We start from the raw sequence: 15,620 nt of genomic DNA, 5'->3' as shown, positions 1-15,620 counted from the left end.
GTAACCCTGATGTATTAAGTTGCCAGTTTGTTCAATTGCAGGATAATGAAGTGGACTGTATTGGTGTGGGCACGAACCTGGTCACGTGCCCCTTACAGCCCTCGCTGGGCTGTGTCTATAAGGTACAGAGTGAGGGTCTGGATGTGGGAATGTTTCCTCCCTTTTCTCATTGTGTGGGACTGTGAGCATTGCTGTTTGCTGTCCGTGTGTAACTGCCCTGTCACCTACCCTTCCAGAAGGTATTTGCAAGTCAGCCACATGGCTGTGGGTCTGGAGTCACATGTAGACCAGACCTACATGATTGCACCTTCCCTCCCTAAAGGACATTAATGAACCATTGACGATAGCTGTCATGGAGATCGTTTTTAAATCTAGATGTTAGATAATCGTCCTGTTCCGAGCTGTTCTGTTTGAAATGTCCGTGCTCGTGAATTTAAACTCCAAAAGGTGGGATTCACTCCCATTTCCACAGAATATGGGCCTACCCTTGGGATTATTTGTGAAATTAATACCACATCATTGTCTCCTCATAAACCGGCAGATTTTAGTATAGTGGGCAGCACGGTGGCAGTGGGTGGCACAGTGGTTAGCACTGCTGCCTCACAGCGCCAGAGACCCGGGTTCAATTCCTGCCTCAGGCAACTGTCTGTGTGGAGTTTGCACATTCTCCCCGTGTCTGCGTGGGTTTCCTCCGGGTGCTCCGGTTTCCTCACACAATCCAAAGATGTGCAGGTCAGGTGAATTGGCCATGGGAAATTGCCCGTAGTGTTTAGGTGAAGGGGTAAATGTAGGGGAGTGGGTCTGAGTTGGTTGCTCTTCAGAGGGTCGGTGTGGACTTGTTGGGCCGAAGGGCCTGTTTCCACACTGTAAGTAATCTAATTAGAGGATTGTAAGGGCTGTGCTGGTCACCATGGCTGAGCTCTGTCCCCAGACCGGTCCCCGTGACAGAGCTCAATCCCCATGACAGAGCTCCATCCTCAGAGAGATCCCCCCCCCACTCCATGGTGAACCTCCTTCCTCAGACCCGTCCCCCATGGCATAGCTCCGTCCTCAGACCGATTCCCCCATTACAGAGCTCCACCCTCTCACTGATCGCCTTGGTGGAGCACCGTCCTCAGACCGATGCCCATGGTAAAACTCCGTCCTCAAACCGATCCCCATGACAGAGCTCCGTCCTCAGACTGATCCGCGTGACGGAGCTCCATTCTCAGACCGATCCCCATGGTGGAGCTCCGTCCTTCAACTGATCCCAATGGCGGAGCACCATCCTCCGACTGATCCCCGTGGTGGAGCTCCAGTCTCAGACCAATCCCCATGGCAGAGCTCCATGGTGGAGCTCGTCTGATTTGATAATGAGGGGGAGTCTTTTATTGTCAGCTCTCACTGTCCGGATTCACTGCCAGATAGCGGGAGTCTCTGCCTGTTCACTTCCCTCAGTAACACAACTCTGGGATCAGGGAATTCCTGAGGCCGGACCTTGCTGGAATCTAACACTCACTGCTCTTTACTCTGCAGCTGAGCCAGGTTGATGGAGAACCTCGGATCAAAATGACGGAAGAGGAAGGGAAAATGACTCTCCCGGGGAAGAAAGCCGTTTACAGACTGTATGGCACTGACGGTGAGAGGCAACACAGGCCAGAGTCAGGAGACCCGGAATAATGAGCCCATTCAGACTGGGGCGAGCACCCAGTGTCTCCCCCACCTCACCCTCTGGAAGTCAGCTCTTCTGTCCATGTTTGAACCAATGAGGTCAGGAGCTGAGTGACCCTGGTGGAACTCAAACTGGGGGTCACTGAGCAGGTCATTGCTGAGCAGGTGCTGCTTGATAGCGCTGTTGATGGACACCTTCCATCACTTTACTGATGATCGAGAGTAGACTGATGGGGTGGTAACTGGTTGGGTTGGATTTATCCTGCTTTTCACGTACAGGACATATCTGGGCAATTTACCACATTGTCGGGCAGATGCCAGTATTGTAACTGGAACACCCTGGTGGAGTTACAATGAACCAACTCTACTACTCGCTGTGTAACACATTTTATTCCTCAGTGCTTTCTGATGTCTGCTCCACATTTGAGGCTCTGACTTTCAGAAACCCAGTATTTATTTGAAATCACCAGCTTTTAGAGCATTGCCCCAGGTGAAGCACTTGACAAGGGAGCAGCCCTTGGGGAGTTTTGTAATTTTAAATAACCCTGTTGGACTGTAATGTTGGTGTGGTTTGACTTATGACCTTCTCCGCCCCAGTCCAACACTGGCACCTCCACTTCACAACTCCAGATTGTTGGGAGCTTTTAAAATTTTTTTCTGAATCCACAACTAGGTTTAACTAGTTAAGCACAGTGGGCAATCAACCATAAACAGACTGATACAATCAAACGCCAAACTGCTGCACCAATCAACGCAGCCTCAAGGAAAGCATTTCAGATCGAAATGATTACCCAGATGTCAGAGGAGAAAGTGAGAGGCACAACGGGATAGTTTCGTGGTTATTACTGACCAGCACAGATGGGCTGAAGGGTATTTTTGCTGTGCTGCAGATCTGTGTCACAGAAGCTGGGATGGGGGGAGAGGGGAAAGGCAGATTAAAGACATCGCTCAATGCTTTTGTTTTAACCCCCTTTAGCTCCCTGCACAGCTGGTTAGAATTCCAAACTGTACAAGACTGCTCAGGGTTAGCTCTCTCAGGCACTGGGATCGTTCTGTGCAGGATTCTATTCTCTGTAGCACATGGGATTCACCGAGAGGGGTAGGATACAGTCCTCAGCCTGAAACATGAGCCATTGTGAAGGGGTTCCGCACTCGGACCGAGCAGCCTTATACGCCTAGGCCCTCAAGGCCGGAGACTCCTAAACCTTCTCGATATCAGGGCCCTCCTCCATGAGACGGCAACCCCCCTCTTTCTCCGCTGAACCGGTTGCTCGGCAACGGGACGTTCCGCCTGCATTTATGATGTGGCGGCAGGAATGGTTGCGTCGAGGCATGGGTGAGGGTCACCCCTTCCGCCCCACCGCGGCCTCCTCCATTCCTTTCCCACTGGCCGTCCACCCGTCTGCCCAGCTGCCTCTCACAACAGGGTGGCCACTTTGTGGAGGCCACAGTGAGGCCCAGTCACGGTGAGGACGCCCGGTCACTGCCCACTCTTCCTGCCGGAGGTCAACCGATTAAACAAGCTTACCCGAACCACCCCCCTCTGCCCCCCACCCCGGCACCCTTGGCAGCTTGTTGTGGCCCAGTGCTGCTCTAGACTGCCTCCTCCTGGTCCTTATAGACAGTGGATTGCCTTCTGAGGAAAGGCTGGGCATGTATAGTTGGGATTTTAGGAGAGTGAGGGGCCACTGAAATGGAGAGGTCCTGAGGGGACTTGACTAGGTTGAAGGGAGGATCTGGAACTCAAGGTCATCGGGGGTTTAAAAATAAGGGGGTGCCCGTTTCTAACAGCAATGAGGAACAGTTTGTTTTCTCAGAGGGTTAGAACATAGAACAATACAGCGCAGAACAGGCCCTTCAGCCCTCGATGTTGTACCGACCTGTGAACTATTCTCGGCTCGTCTCCCTACACTATCCCAAAATCATCCATGTCCCTATCGAAGGATTGTTTAAATCTCCCTAATGTGGCTGAGTTGACTACATTAGCAGGTAGGGCATTCCACGCCCTTACCATTCTCTGCGTAAAGAACCTGCCTCTCACATCTGTCATAAATCTATCACCCCTCAATTTGTAGCCATGCCCCCTCGTACAAGCTGATGTCATCATCCTAGGAAAAAGACTCTCATTGTCTACTCTATCTAATCCTCTGATCATCTTGTATGTCTCTATCAAATCCCCTCTTAGCCTTCTTCCTGCCAATGAGAAAGACCCAAGTCTCTCAGCCTTTCCTCATAAGACCTTCCCTCCAGACCTGGCAACATCCTGGTAAATCGCCTCTGCACCTTTTCCAATACTTCCACATCCTTCCTGAAGTATGGCGACCAGAACTGTACACAATATTTCAAGTGTGGCCACACCAGCATTTTGTATAGTTGCAGCATGATATTGTGGTTCCAGAACTCAATCCCTCTACCAATGAAACCGAACACACCATATGACGCCTTAACAGCACTATCCACCTGGGTGGCAACTTTCAGGGATCTTTGTACATGGACTCCAAGATCCCTCTGCCCATCCACACTACCATGAATCTTTCCATTGACCCAGTACTCTGCCTTCCTGTTATTCTTCACAAAGTGCATCACCTCACATTTAGCTGCATTGAACTCCATTTGCCACCTCTCAGCCCAATTCTGCAGCTTATCCAAATCCCCCTGCAACCTGCAACATTCTTCCACATTGTCCACCACTCCACCGACTTTAGTGTCATCTGCAAATTTACTAACCCATCCATCTATGCCTGCATTTAAATCATTTATAAAAATGACAAACAGCAGTGGTCCCAAAACAGATCCATGTTGCACACCACTAGTAACTGGACTCCAGGCTGAATATTTTCTATCAACTACCACTCGCTGCCTTCTTTCAGAAAGCCAGTTTCTAATCCAAAATGCTAAATCACCCTCAATTCCATGCCTCTGCATTTTCTCCAACAGCCTACCGTGTGGAACCTTATCAAAGGCTTTACTGAAGTCCATGTATACGACGTCAACTGCCCTACCCTCATCCACATGCTTGGTCACCTTCTCAAAAAACTCAATGAGGTTGTGGGACACAAACTGCCCTTGACAAAACCATGTTGACTATCTGAAATCAAATTGTTGCTTGCTAGATGATTATAAATTATAAATCTTATCGCTTATAATTCTTTCCAAAACTTTCCTATAACAGAAGTAAGGCTCACTGGTCTATAATTACCTGGGTCATCTCTACTGCCCTTCTTGAACATGTGCAATCCTCCAGTCCTCTGGTACTAAACCCATAGACAATGATGACTCAAATATCAAAGTCAAAGGCTCTGCTATCTGCTCCCTAGCTTCCCAGAGAATCCTCGGATAAATCCCATCCGGCCCAGTGGACTTGTCTACTCTCACTCCTTCTAGAATTGATAACACCTCTTCCTTACTAACCTCAATCCTTTCTAGTCTAATATCTCATTCTTCTCCTCTACAATATTCTCCTTTTCCTGAGTGAAAACCGATGAGAAATGTTCATATAGCACCTCTCTGATCTCCACAGGGTGCACACTCAACTTCCCACATCTGTCTTTGGCCCTATTCCTACCCTAACCATCCTTTTATTCCTCACGTACCTATAGAAAGCTTTAGGGTTCTCTTTTATTCTATTTACCAAAGACTGCTCGTGTCCTCTCTTTGCTCTTCTTAACTCTCTCTTTAAATCCTTCCTAGCTGACCTGTAACTCTCCATCGCCTCATCTGAACCATCTTGCCTCATCAACACATAAGCCTCCTTCTTCTTTGTAACAAGAGATGCTTTTTCTGTGGTAAACCACGGTTCCCTTACCTTATCTCTTCCTCCCTGCCTGACAGGGACATACCTATCAAGGACACGCAATATCTGTTCCTTAAACCAGCTCCACATTTCGATTGTTGGCATCCCCTGCATTTTGCTACCCCATTCTATGCATCCTAATTCTTGCCTAATCACATTATAATTGCCCTTGCCCTATCGATAACTCTTGACCTGTAGCATGTACCTATCCCTTTCCATCGCTAAACTAAACGTACCTCAATAATGGTCACCCTCTCCAAAGTGCTCACCTACAACTAAATCAAACACCTGGCTTGGTTCATTACCAAGCACCAGATCCAGTGTGGCCTCCCCTCTTGACGGCCCTTCGACATACTGTGTCAGGAAGCCCTCCTGTACACATTGTACAAAAACTGATCCATCCAACGTACTGGAGTTATAGTATTTTCAGTCAATGTTGGGGAAGTTAAAGCCCCCCATAATGACCACCCTGTTCCTTTCACTCCAACACAGAATAATTTTGCTAATCCTCTATTCCACCTCCCTGGAACTCTGCGGAGGCCTATATAAGAAAGACTCCAAGCAGTGTGACCTCTCCTCTCTTGTTTCTAACCTCAGCCCACAATACCTCAGTAGACAAGTCCTCATCAAAAGTTCTCTCAGCCACCGTTATACTATCCTTGACTAACAAGGCCACGCTTCCCCTTCGTTTACTGCCTTGCCTGTTCTTAATGAAAGATCTAAACCCTGGAACCTGCAACATCCATCCCTCACCCTGCTCTATCCATGTCTCCGAAATGGCCACAACGTCGAAGTCCCATGCTGCAAGCTCACCTACCTTATTTCGAATACTGCTAGCCAGTTTGCTGTCTGATAGCACATTCCTGTGACCCTGAAATCCTGTCCCTGTCCTTCCTACTCTCATCCTCATGTAGAACCTCTTAATAGTTTTAGGGCAGAGGGAGATAGATACATGATTCCTGAAGGGGTGAAAGGTTGTGCAGTCATGGTTAGATTCAGATCAGCCCTGACCTTATCAAATGGTATAGCAGGTCAAAGGGCAGAGTGGCCATTTTTGTTTGTAGGGAGGGACAGATGGAGAAAGCTGGTATGGACAGGCATGGAAGGATAAACATACCTTTTGGGGGAGAGGGTTAGTCAATCTCGAACATCGCGTTAGCCGTGCAGTTCTGGCTCTCTCTATTTCTGGATGTTAATCCCAGTCAGGCTGATACCAGGGCAATGTCTTACAGTGTGAATAGCAAGCAATTCATCTAACACAATGGATCAATCTCATCTTTCTCTGCCCCCTCACCCACATCCCTCCTCCCCCACCACTCTTGCCCCACCCCTCCATTATCCCTGTTACCCCTAACCCCCACCCGTGTTCACCCTCAACCTTGATCCCTCTCCCTCCCATCCTCCACCCCACCCCACCTCAGGAAGCCCCTTCCTCGATCTCCTGACTCTGGCGGAGGAGCCAGAGCTGAGGGCCGATGAGGAGATCAAGTGTTACGCTCTGACTGGGCGATGCGCTGGTTTCTGGGTGACAGCTGTGCGAGTGGAGACCCTCCACCGGGTTTACTACCAACATGGCCAGGTGAGTGACCGGCGCTTCGGCCCACCCTCCAGCTGCCAGTACACCATCGCCTGGCCCCTCCTGGAGCTCCCTCACAGAATGGTCTCACTCAGTCTTCTCCGTCAGGCAGCTGTTCCTTCCAAAGGCCTTGTAGATTTTCTCCAGGGAGTGACTCACAGCATTGTATTACATGTTTATTCCTCAAATCCCTGAGATTCATATAAGTTAGATGGTAGTGAAAAGGCCCTTCGGCCCATCAGTCCATACCACCAGGAGTATGCTCCACTAGTCCTTTTCCTGTACTAGGCCCTTAGCCTTGAATGTTAGGACATTTTGAGAGCTCATCCAAGTTTATTTTAAAGGTTGTGAGGTTTTGTGCCTTAACTCCCCTCCCAGGCAGGGCATTCAGACCCCCCTGCTAACACGGTCTGGGGTGAGAAAGGTTTTCCTCAAATCCCTCCTGTCTCACACTTTAAAACAATAGCCCCTTGTTATTAACTAAGGAGACCATCTGCTTTCTGTTTGCCCTGCCCATGCTTCACATTCCAACTTCTGGCACAATATGGCCATTCCGATAGGAAGGGACCATTCAGCCCATTCAGGGTTATGCAGCCATTTTAAAAATTCAGTCACAGGATCGAGGGGTCACTGGCTGGGCCCAGCATTTATTGCCCGTCCCTAGTTGTCTCTTGAGAAGGTGGGGGTGAGCTGCCTTCTTGAACCGCTGCAGTCCAGAATGCTCTTAGGGAGGGAATTCCAGGATTTTGACCCAGAGACAGTGAAGGAACACCGATATATTTCCAAGTCAGGATGGTGAGTGGCTTGGAAGGGAACATGCAAGCGGTGGTGTTCCCATGTATCAGATGCCCTTGTCCTTCCAGATGGAAGTGGTCACAGGTTCGGAAGGTGCTGTCTGAGGATCTTTGGTGAATTTCTCCAGTGCATCTTGTACTTGGTACAGGTAAAAAAAATGACTGCAGATGCTGGAAACCAAATACTGGATTAGTGGTGCTGGAAGAGCACAGCAGTTCAGGCAGCATCCAAGGAGCTTCGAAATCGACGTTTCGGGCAAAAGCCCTTCATCAGGAATAAAGGCAGTGAGCCTGCAGCATGGAGAGATAAGCTAGAGGAGGGTGGGGATGGTGAGAGAGTAGCATAGAGTACAATGGGTGAGTGGGGGAGGGGGTGAAGGTGATAGGTCAGGGAGGAGAGGATGGAGTGGATAGGTGGAAAAGGAGATAGGCAGGTAGGACAAGTCCGGACAAGTCACGGGGACAGTGCTGAGCTGGAAGTTTAGAACTAGGGTGAGGTGGGGGAAGGGGAAAAGAGGAAACTGGTGAAGTCCACATTGATGCCCTGGGGTTGAAGTGTTCCGAGGCGGAAGATGAGGCGTTCTTCCTCCAGGCGTCTGGTGGTGAGGGAGCGGCGGTGAAGGAGGCCCAGGACCTCCATGTCCTCGGCAGAGTGGGAGGGGGAGTTGAAATGTTGGGCCACGGGGCGGTGTGGTTGATTGGTGCGGGTGTCTCGGAGATGTTCCCTAAAGCGCTCTGCTAGGAGGCGCCCAGTCTCCCCAATGTAGAGGAGACCACATCGGGAGCAACGGATACAATAAGTGATATTAGTGGATGTGCAAGTGGATGTGGAAGGCTCCTTTAGGGCCTTGGATAGAGGTGAGGGAGGAGGTGTGGGCACAGGTTTTACAGTTCCTGCGGTGGCAGGGGAAAGTGCCAGGATGGGAGGGTGGGTTGTAGGGGGGTGTGGACCTGACCAGGTAGTCACGGAGGGAACAGTCTTTGCGGAAGGCAGAAAGGGGTGGGGAGGGAAATATATTCCTGGTGGTGGGGTTTGTTTGGAGGTGACAGAAATGTCGGCGGATGATTTGGTTTATGCGAAGGTTGGTAGGGTGGAAGGTGAGCACCAGGGGCGTTCTGTCCTTGTTACGGTTGGAGGGGTGGGGTCTGAGACCGGAGGTGCGGGATGTGGACGAGATACGTTGGAGGGCATCTTTAACCATGTGGGAAGGGAAATTGCGGTCTCTAAAGAAGGAGGCCATCTGATGTGTTCTGTGGTGGAACTGGTCCTCATGGGAGCAGATCCGGCGGAGGCGGAGGAATTGGGAATACGGGATGGCATTTTTGCTAGAGGTATGGTGGGAAGAGGTATAATCCAGGTAGCTGTGGGAGTCGGTGGGTTTGTAAACAATATCAGTGTCAAGTCAGTCGTCATTAATGGAGATGGAGAGGTCCAGGAAGGGGAGGGAGGTGTCAGAGATGGTCCAGGTAAATTTAAGGTCAGGGTGGAATGTGTTGGTGAAGTTGATGAATTGCTCAACCTCCTCGCGGGAGCATGAGGTGGCGCCAATGCAGTCATCAGTGTAGTGGAGGAAGAGGTGGGGAGTGGTGCCGGTGTAATTACGGAAGATGGACTGTTCTATGTAGCAAACAAAGAGACAGGCATAGCTGGGGCCCATACGTGTGCCCATGGCTACCCCTTTGGTCTGGAGGAAGTGGGAGTATTCAAAGGAGAAATTGTTAAGGGTGAGGACCAGTTCGGCCAAACGAATGAGAGTGTCGGTGGAAGGGTACTGTTGGGGACGTCTGGAGAGGAAAGAATGGAGGGCTTGGAGGCCCTGGTCATGGCGGATGGAGGTTTGGAGGGATTGGATATCCATGGTGAAGATGAGGTGTTGGGGGCCGGGGAAACAGAAGTCTTGGAGGAGGTGGAGGGCGTGGGTGGTATCTCAGGTCCTGGGCCTCCTTCACCGCCGCTCCCTCACCACCAGACGCCTGGAGGAAAAACGCTTCGGAATACTTCTACCCCAGGGCATCAATGTGGACTGCAACAGTTTCCTCATTTCCCCTTCCCCTACCTCACTCTAGTTCCAAACTTCCAGCTCAGCACTGTCCCCATGACGTGTCCTACCTGCCTATCTCCTTTTCCACCTATCCACTCCACCCTCTCCTCCCTGACCTATCACCTTCACCCCCTCCCCCACTCACCCATTGTACTCTATGCTACTTTCTCCCTACCCCCACCCTCCTCTAGCTTATCTCTCCACGCTTCAGGCTCACTGCCTTTATTCCTGATGAAGGGCTTTTGCCCGAAACGTCGATTTCGAAGCTCCTTGGATGCTGCCTGAACTGCTGTGCTCTTCCAGCACCACTAATCCAGAATTGTAGATGGTACACACTGCTGTTCCTGAGCGTCGGTGGTGGAGGGAGTGGATGCTTGTGGATGTGGTGTTAATCAAGTGGGCTGCTCAGTCCTGGATGGTGTCAAGCTTCTTGAGTGTTGTTGGAGCTGGACCCATCCAGGCAAGTGGGGAGTATTCCATCACAGTCCTGACTTGTGCCTTGTAGATGGTGGACAGGCTTTGGGGAGTCAGGAGGTGAGTTACTCACTGCAGTATTCCCAACCTCTGAACTGCTCTTGTAGCCACTGTGTTTATGTGGTGAGTCCAGTTGAGTTCCCTTCTCTCTCTCCCCCAATGGTAACCCCCAGGATGTTTATAATGGTGTGGGATTCAGTGATGGTAATACCATTCACTGTCAAGAGGTGGTGGTTAGATTGTCTCTCATTGGTGACGGTCATTGCCTGGCCATTACTTAATCAGATCACAAACGAGGATAGGTGCAGACAGGGCCAAACATGGAGTTGCAGGAAGCTTCATCATTATCAGACATAGTTTCATACTCTTTGACAGCTTAAACTTTGGAAAATCTCTCTCTCAATTCAGCCCGAGTATCCACAGTCTTTTGTGGGCAAGGAGTTCCTGATTTCCACAATCCTTTGTGTGAAGGGGGGCATCCTGACCTTGTCCCTGTATGGTCCGGCTCCCATGTTACTGAAGGGTCTGTTTACATGCTGTACATCTCTATGACTCTAATCACAGGCATAGTTATGTACAGCACGGAAACAGACCTTTTGGTCCAACCCGTCCATGCCAACCAGATATCCCAGCCCAATCTAGTCCCACCTGCCAGCACTCGGCCCATATCCCTCTCAACCCTTCTTATTCATATACCCATCCAGGTGCCTTTTAAGTGTTGTAATTGTACCAGCCTCCACCACTTCCTCTGGCAGCTCATTCTAACACACACCACCCTCCACCCTCTGCATGAAAAAGGTGCCCCTTAGGTCCCTTTTAAATTTTACCCCTCTAACCTTAAACCTATGCCCTCTAGTTCTGGACACTCCCCACACCAGGAAAAAGACCTTGTCTATTTATCCTATCCATGCCTTTCATGATTTTATAAACCTCCAGAAGGTCACTGTTTTGTGAAAAGTAAGAATTCCACCTCCCCTCCCCCCCCCCCACCCAACCACCATCTAGTTTCTTCCCTGGCCTTGTATCGACTGAGATAAACATTAAGGCATCTTTGCTCCATGCTAAAAAAATTCAACATTCTGTGATTTCTGTGCTCACTCAGGTAGCACACATACTAAACGGAGAACAATTTAAATTCATCCAGCATCAAACAGAACTGGTTAATCAGAGCAGTTTCATGGGTGAAGTATTTGAGAAGGTATTAGCAGCATTACACAGCTGGTGACACACATCAGAGACTTCCTCAGAACGAGCCAAATGTCAATCAGATTATCCATTGCGTCATAGAATTGCTACAGTGCAGGTGGAGGCCATTTGGCCTATTGAGAGTACACTGACTCGCTGAAGAACATCTCACCCAGACCCACCCCTACTCTTGTCCCTGTAACCCCACAGCGAATTCATCCATCCAGCCTGCACATCCCCAGGCACTATGGGCAATTTAGATCAGAATAGAATCTCTACAGTGTGGAAGCAGACCATTCGGCCCATCAAGTCCACATGTGACCCTCCAAAGAACATCCCTCTCAGACCCACCCCCATCCGTGTAACCACCCATTTCCCAGGACTGACCTTCGTACCCTGCACATTCCTGGACGCTATGGCTAATTTAGCATGGCCAATCCACCCTAACCTGCACATCTTTGGGTTGTGGGAGAAAACCAGAGCACCCGGAGGAAACCTACACAGACACAGGGAAAAACATGCAAACTCCACACAGAGTCGTCTGAGGCTAGAATCGAACCTGGGTGCCTCGCACTGTGAAGCAGCAGTCCTAACCGTTAAGCCACCATGCCACCCCATTTCCACTCTCTAGTGATGTGTACAGAACCTGTCCATCACTGATTGGTCAAGTTGGTCTGTCCGAAAGCCATCATCCCCACATGGTCGGAGTGATACGGACCACACTTAGATCGTTGACATGAACAACAACATAATCCAGGAGGGAGATGGGATTGTACTGTGTGGTTTGGTATTTGTCTGTCTGGTGGAAGAGGATGCTGTTAGACTGTGGCAGTGCCAGGCACATTGTTCATCAGTGTCAATCGTTCCCTGATGGTTCCTCTTCAGATATTGGAATCACGTCCCACCCACCATGGAAACCACCACTCCCACCCTGCCCCCTGAAAGATGATCTTTTGGGAAGGTAGTGAGGAGTTCAAAAGGTCAAGTTAGAACCTTTCCTCGATCTCATTGGAGTTGAGGGTCAGAGCAGAAGAGTTGATGACGATGGCGCAGTTGGGGGTCAAACATTCCTTCCCGTCATTGAGGCTAATGGTGCCTTATTAATCCATGTGACACAGTGTGGATATAATTTGGGGTTGTTTTAACATTCCAAGTTGCAAAATGTAAAGATTTCTTTCTTTGACCGTGAAGATGGCGATCCCACAGAGTTGGAATCTCTGCCCAGGAGGGTGGTGTATTTCTGTAGTACATTTTCATGCCCTTTTCCCCATTGCGAGTGGCCAGAGGGTATCCTCAATGAGAGGTACTGCCCAAAGACACCAGCTACAGGTCCAGTCACCTTCATGTTTCTCTCCTGGTATCCTGACCCTTGACCCGGGAGTCACCAATTCATGGTCCCCCCTCCCCCACTGCCCGATCTTCCCAGCTGGTGGGCCTGGTAAATGGACTCTGGTGGGAGCCAGCACTTATGCCGTTTCGATCGTGGGGACATTGAGGCCCTCGATCCAGACGGGTTGGTGACCCAGATTGTGTTGATGGGTCCATCCAACGTGACCCATCTCGCTCCCCTAGACCATCACGCTGTTGGATGCATGGTCTTCCTTCACCCATTCTGACAGGGGGGAGCTGTGGGACCACCCTTTGCCTGGCACCTCTCCTCCCCTCCTTCAGTGGCGAGGAACTGCTGATGCCATTATACAAGGGGCCCTCTGAGCATGAGTGTCTCTCTACCACCCTGACACGGTGACTCGGAATCAGCTGGGAAGGGGTGGTGCTACAAACACAAGCCTCCCTATACAAAGCGTGTATAACACTGCACAGGGTCAATGTGGAGCAAGAGCTCCCTAAAGTGCCTTGTGTAAGGAACGCCAGGATGAGGGCTTTCTGTATTCCTTGAATTCTGCCCCTAGTGGATTGACTAGGAGGAAGTGATGGGCCGAAGGTCCTTTTTCTGTGCTGTAGACTATGTCTTGGTGCCTTGCCATCCTTCACAGGAATGGAGTTTGGATTAGTTTAGCAGTAACAAGACGAGAAAAGGAATGCAGTAGAATACACGCTTATCCAGGCTCTCCCTAACCATCTGTTTCTGAGTTTTAATTTAGATTTGTGAAAGCCTCTGTACAACATCAGAGATCAGGAGGCACGCACAGAGCTCCTTAAACAACCTCGCTCCAAAATACAAGCATCTTCATGATCCTGCTCCCTACCAGGTATGAGGTCAGAGCTGAAACCTGCTGCTGTAAGTTCCATGTTAGATGTTTGTTTACCAAAGGATCCTCGCGATGAACAGGGCCTTTAGCAGGTTCTCTTCCTGGTTTAAACTCCGGTTTGGTTCATTGGCCAGAGGGAGTTTGGCTGGAAAAGGCCTCTGCACCTGATGGGTAGGGGGGTTAATCTTCAATCCTCTCACTGCAGTGGGGAAATGAGTTTGTGATCTGGATTAGCATCTCACCCTGGAGTCCATAAGCCATGGATTTGATTCCCCCTCCAGGGAAACGGGGGGTATAATCCAAAATAACAATCCCTGGGCCATTTGTGAGGGAGAGTTATCAGAGGACATTAGAGCGAGGTCCCTGGGTCTTATCAGCTGGTCAGTGACACTGACATCAGCACAAACCCGAAACAGAGGTGTCCTCAATGTTTATCCCTCAATCATCACGTGACTCTCTGTGGGAGCATGCTTTGTGTAAATTGGTTACTGAGCCTCAGATCATTGGCTGTGAAGGGTTTTGGGATGAGCTTGGGATGTGAAATGAACTACAGCAACGCAAGTCCATCCTTTGTTTCCAGGTTGCTATTTCACAGAAGCTGCGAGACCTGCTGGATGACCTCATCAAGAAGAGCAGCCCCAGTGCTTAGTGTCCCAAATGAGCCAATCGCATCACTGCTCTCTGTCGGTGTCAACAGCCAATTAGAAAAGACAGGAGACAATTGGAAGGATGGAACTGAAAATCGAGTTTACGCTGAAGGTGATCATCAGGACAAACACAAGAAATCCAAATCTCAAGCGGCATTATCAATTGCAATGGGGAGAGTGAGGATTCCCAAACTCCCAATGTACATCCCAACAATTGGCTGATTGAATCAAGTTCCTAACTGGCAGAGTATAGACTGTACTCAATCAGCCTACACTTGCAAATCCCAAAACCAAATGTAATTGAGTAGCATTTACTGAACAATCCGAACTGTGTCAATAATGTCACTGATGACTGTCTGGGGTAGTCAGGAGGGCAGGGGTGAAATAGTTATTCTCCTGGAGCAGTGAGTAATTCCCAGGTGAACCCTAAAGGTGGGTTTCAGCAGGAATCTGTAGATGAATGTCTTACAAAACAGAGTCAGTATTAACAAAACAAAGTCCCAGAGACTTCGGAGTCAGAATGGATGTAGAGATAGGGAATTGTCAGACACCGATAAAGAATGGGGCAAAATAGTACCTAGCTAAAATAAGATTAATTAAACCTTGAGAAGTCATTAACAAATTTAACCCAATGCTCAGAAATTTGTTTCTTATATTTGTAGGAAATGAGATTGGAATTTGAATAATGAGATGCTTCTGTGACTAAAAATGATGCAAAGATACTGCATATTTCTCTACTCCTCTGTTTTCATTCTAACTATCTGGAGTTGTCTCTGTCCCTGTGTACATTTGAATAAATGATCCAAACCCTGTGCTCTAGACTCTTGCGGTTGGTCATTAGAAGTAAACATTGTATAACCAGCCGAGTTCATGGTGTGGTTCATTGTCACAAGCCCTGTATATTCACACACAGGGACCCAATCTCCATAAATAAAGGAAGACGTTCCGTACTTTTATAATTATCTGGCTGTCCTGGGGACACTGCAGTTATCCACTACTTTCTATAAGGCAACACCTCACCCAATCAGAGTCGGTTTGCCCTCCACCTTGTGAAAAGGCATTGGTGGTGATCTTTCAAGAATCACTAATTTCAGGAAGGGTCCCCGACGACTGGAACATTGCTAACGGGAGGCAGAAGACAGGAAACTGTAGGCCGGTTAGCCTGACCTTGGTCATTGGTAAGATTTTAGAGTCCATTTTAAGGCTGAGGTTGCAGAGTAGATTAGATTAGATTACATTACAGTGTGAA

The 15,620-nt window shown here is 49.3% G+C and overlaps 1 protein-coding gene across 3 annotated transcripts in view; it reads left to right on the top strand.

Annotated features, from left to right (window-relative positions):
* naprt (nicotinate phosphoribosyltransferase) overlaps positions 1 to 15,192 on the top strand; it is a 53,632-nt gene extending 38,440 nt beyond the window's left edge. For all 3 annotated transcript variants that reach the window (XM_072576385.1, XM_072576383.1, XM_072576384.1), the window contains exons 9-13: positions 42 to 122; positions 1,516 to 1,618; positions 6,865 to 7,022; positions 13,617 to 13,724; positions 14,305 to 15,192. In XM_072576385.1, coding sequence (XP_072432486.1) covers positions 42 to 122; positions 1,516 to 1,618; positions 6,865 to 7,022; positions 13,617 to 13,724; positions 14,305 to 14,373 — 519 coding nt within the window. In that variant the 3' untranslated portion in view covers positions 14,374 to 15,192. The remainder of the gene's footprint in view (positions 1 to 41; positions 123 to 1,515; positions 1,619 to 6,864; positions 7,023 to 13,616; positions 13,725 to 14,304) is intronic.
* The last annotated feature ends 428 nt before the right edge of the window (positions 15,193 to 15,620 follow it).

This window comes from Chiloscyllium punctatum, chromosome 8, assembly GCF_047496795.1.
Source record: "Chiloscyllium punctatum isolate Juve2018m chromosome 8, sChiPun1.3, whole genome shotgun sequence".
NCBI classification, from domain to species: domain Eukaryota; kingdom Metazoa; phylum Chordata; class Chondrichthyes; order Orectolobiformes; family Hemiscylliidae; genus Chiloscyllium; species Chiloscyllium punctatum.
Note: the sequence above shows the minus strand (reverse complement) of the source record. Positions and strands in the feature narration are given on the sequence as shown.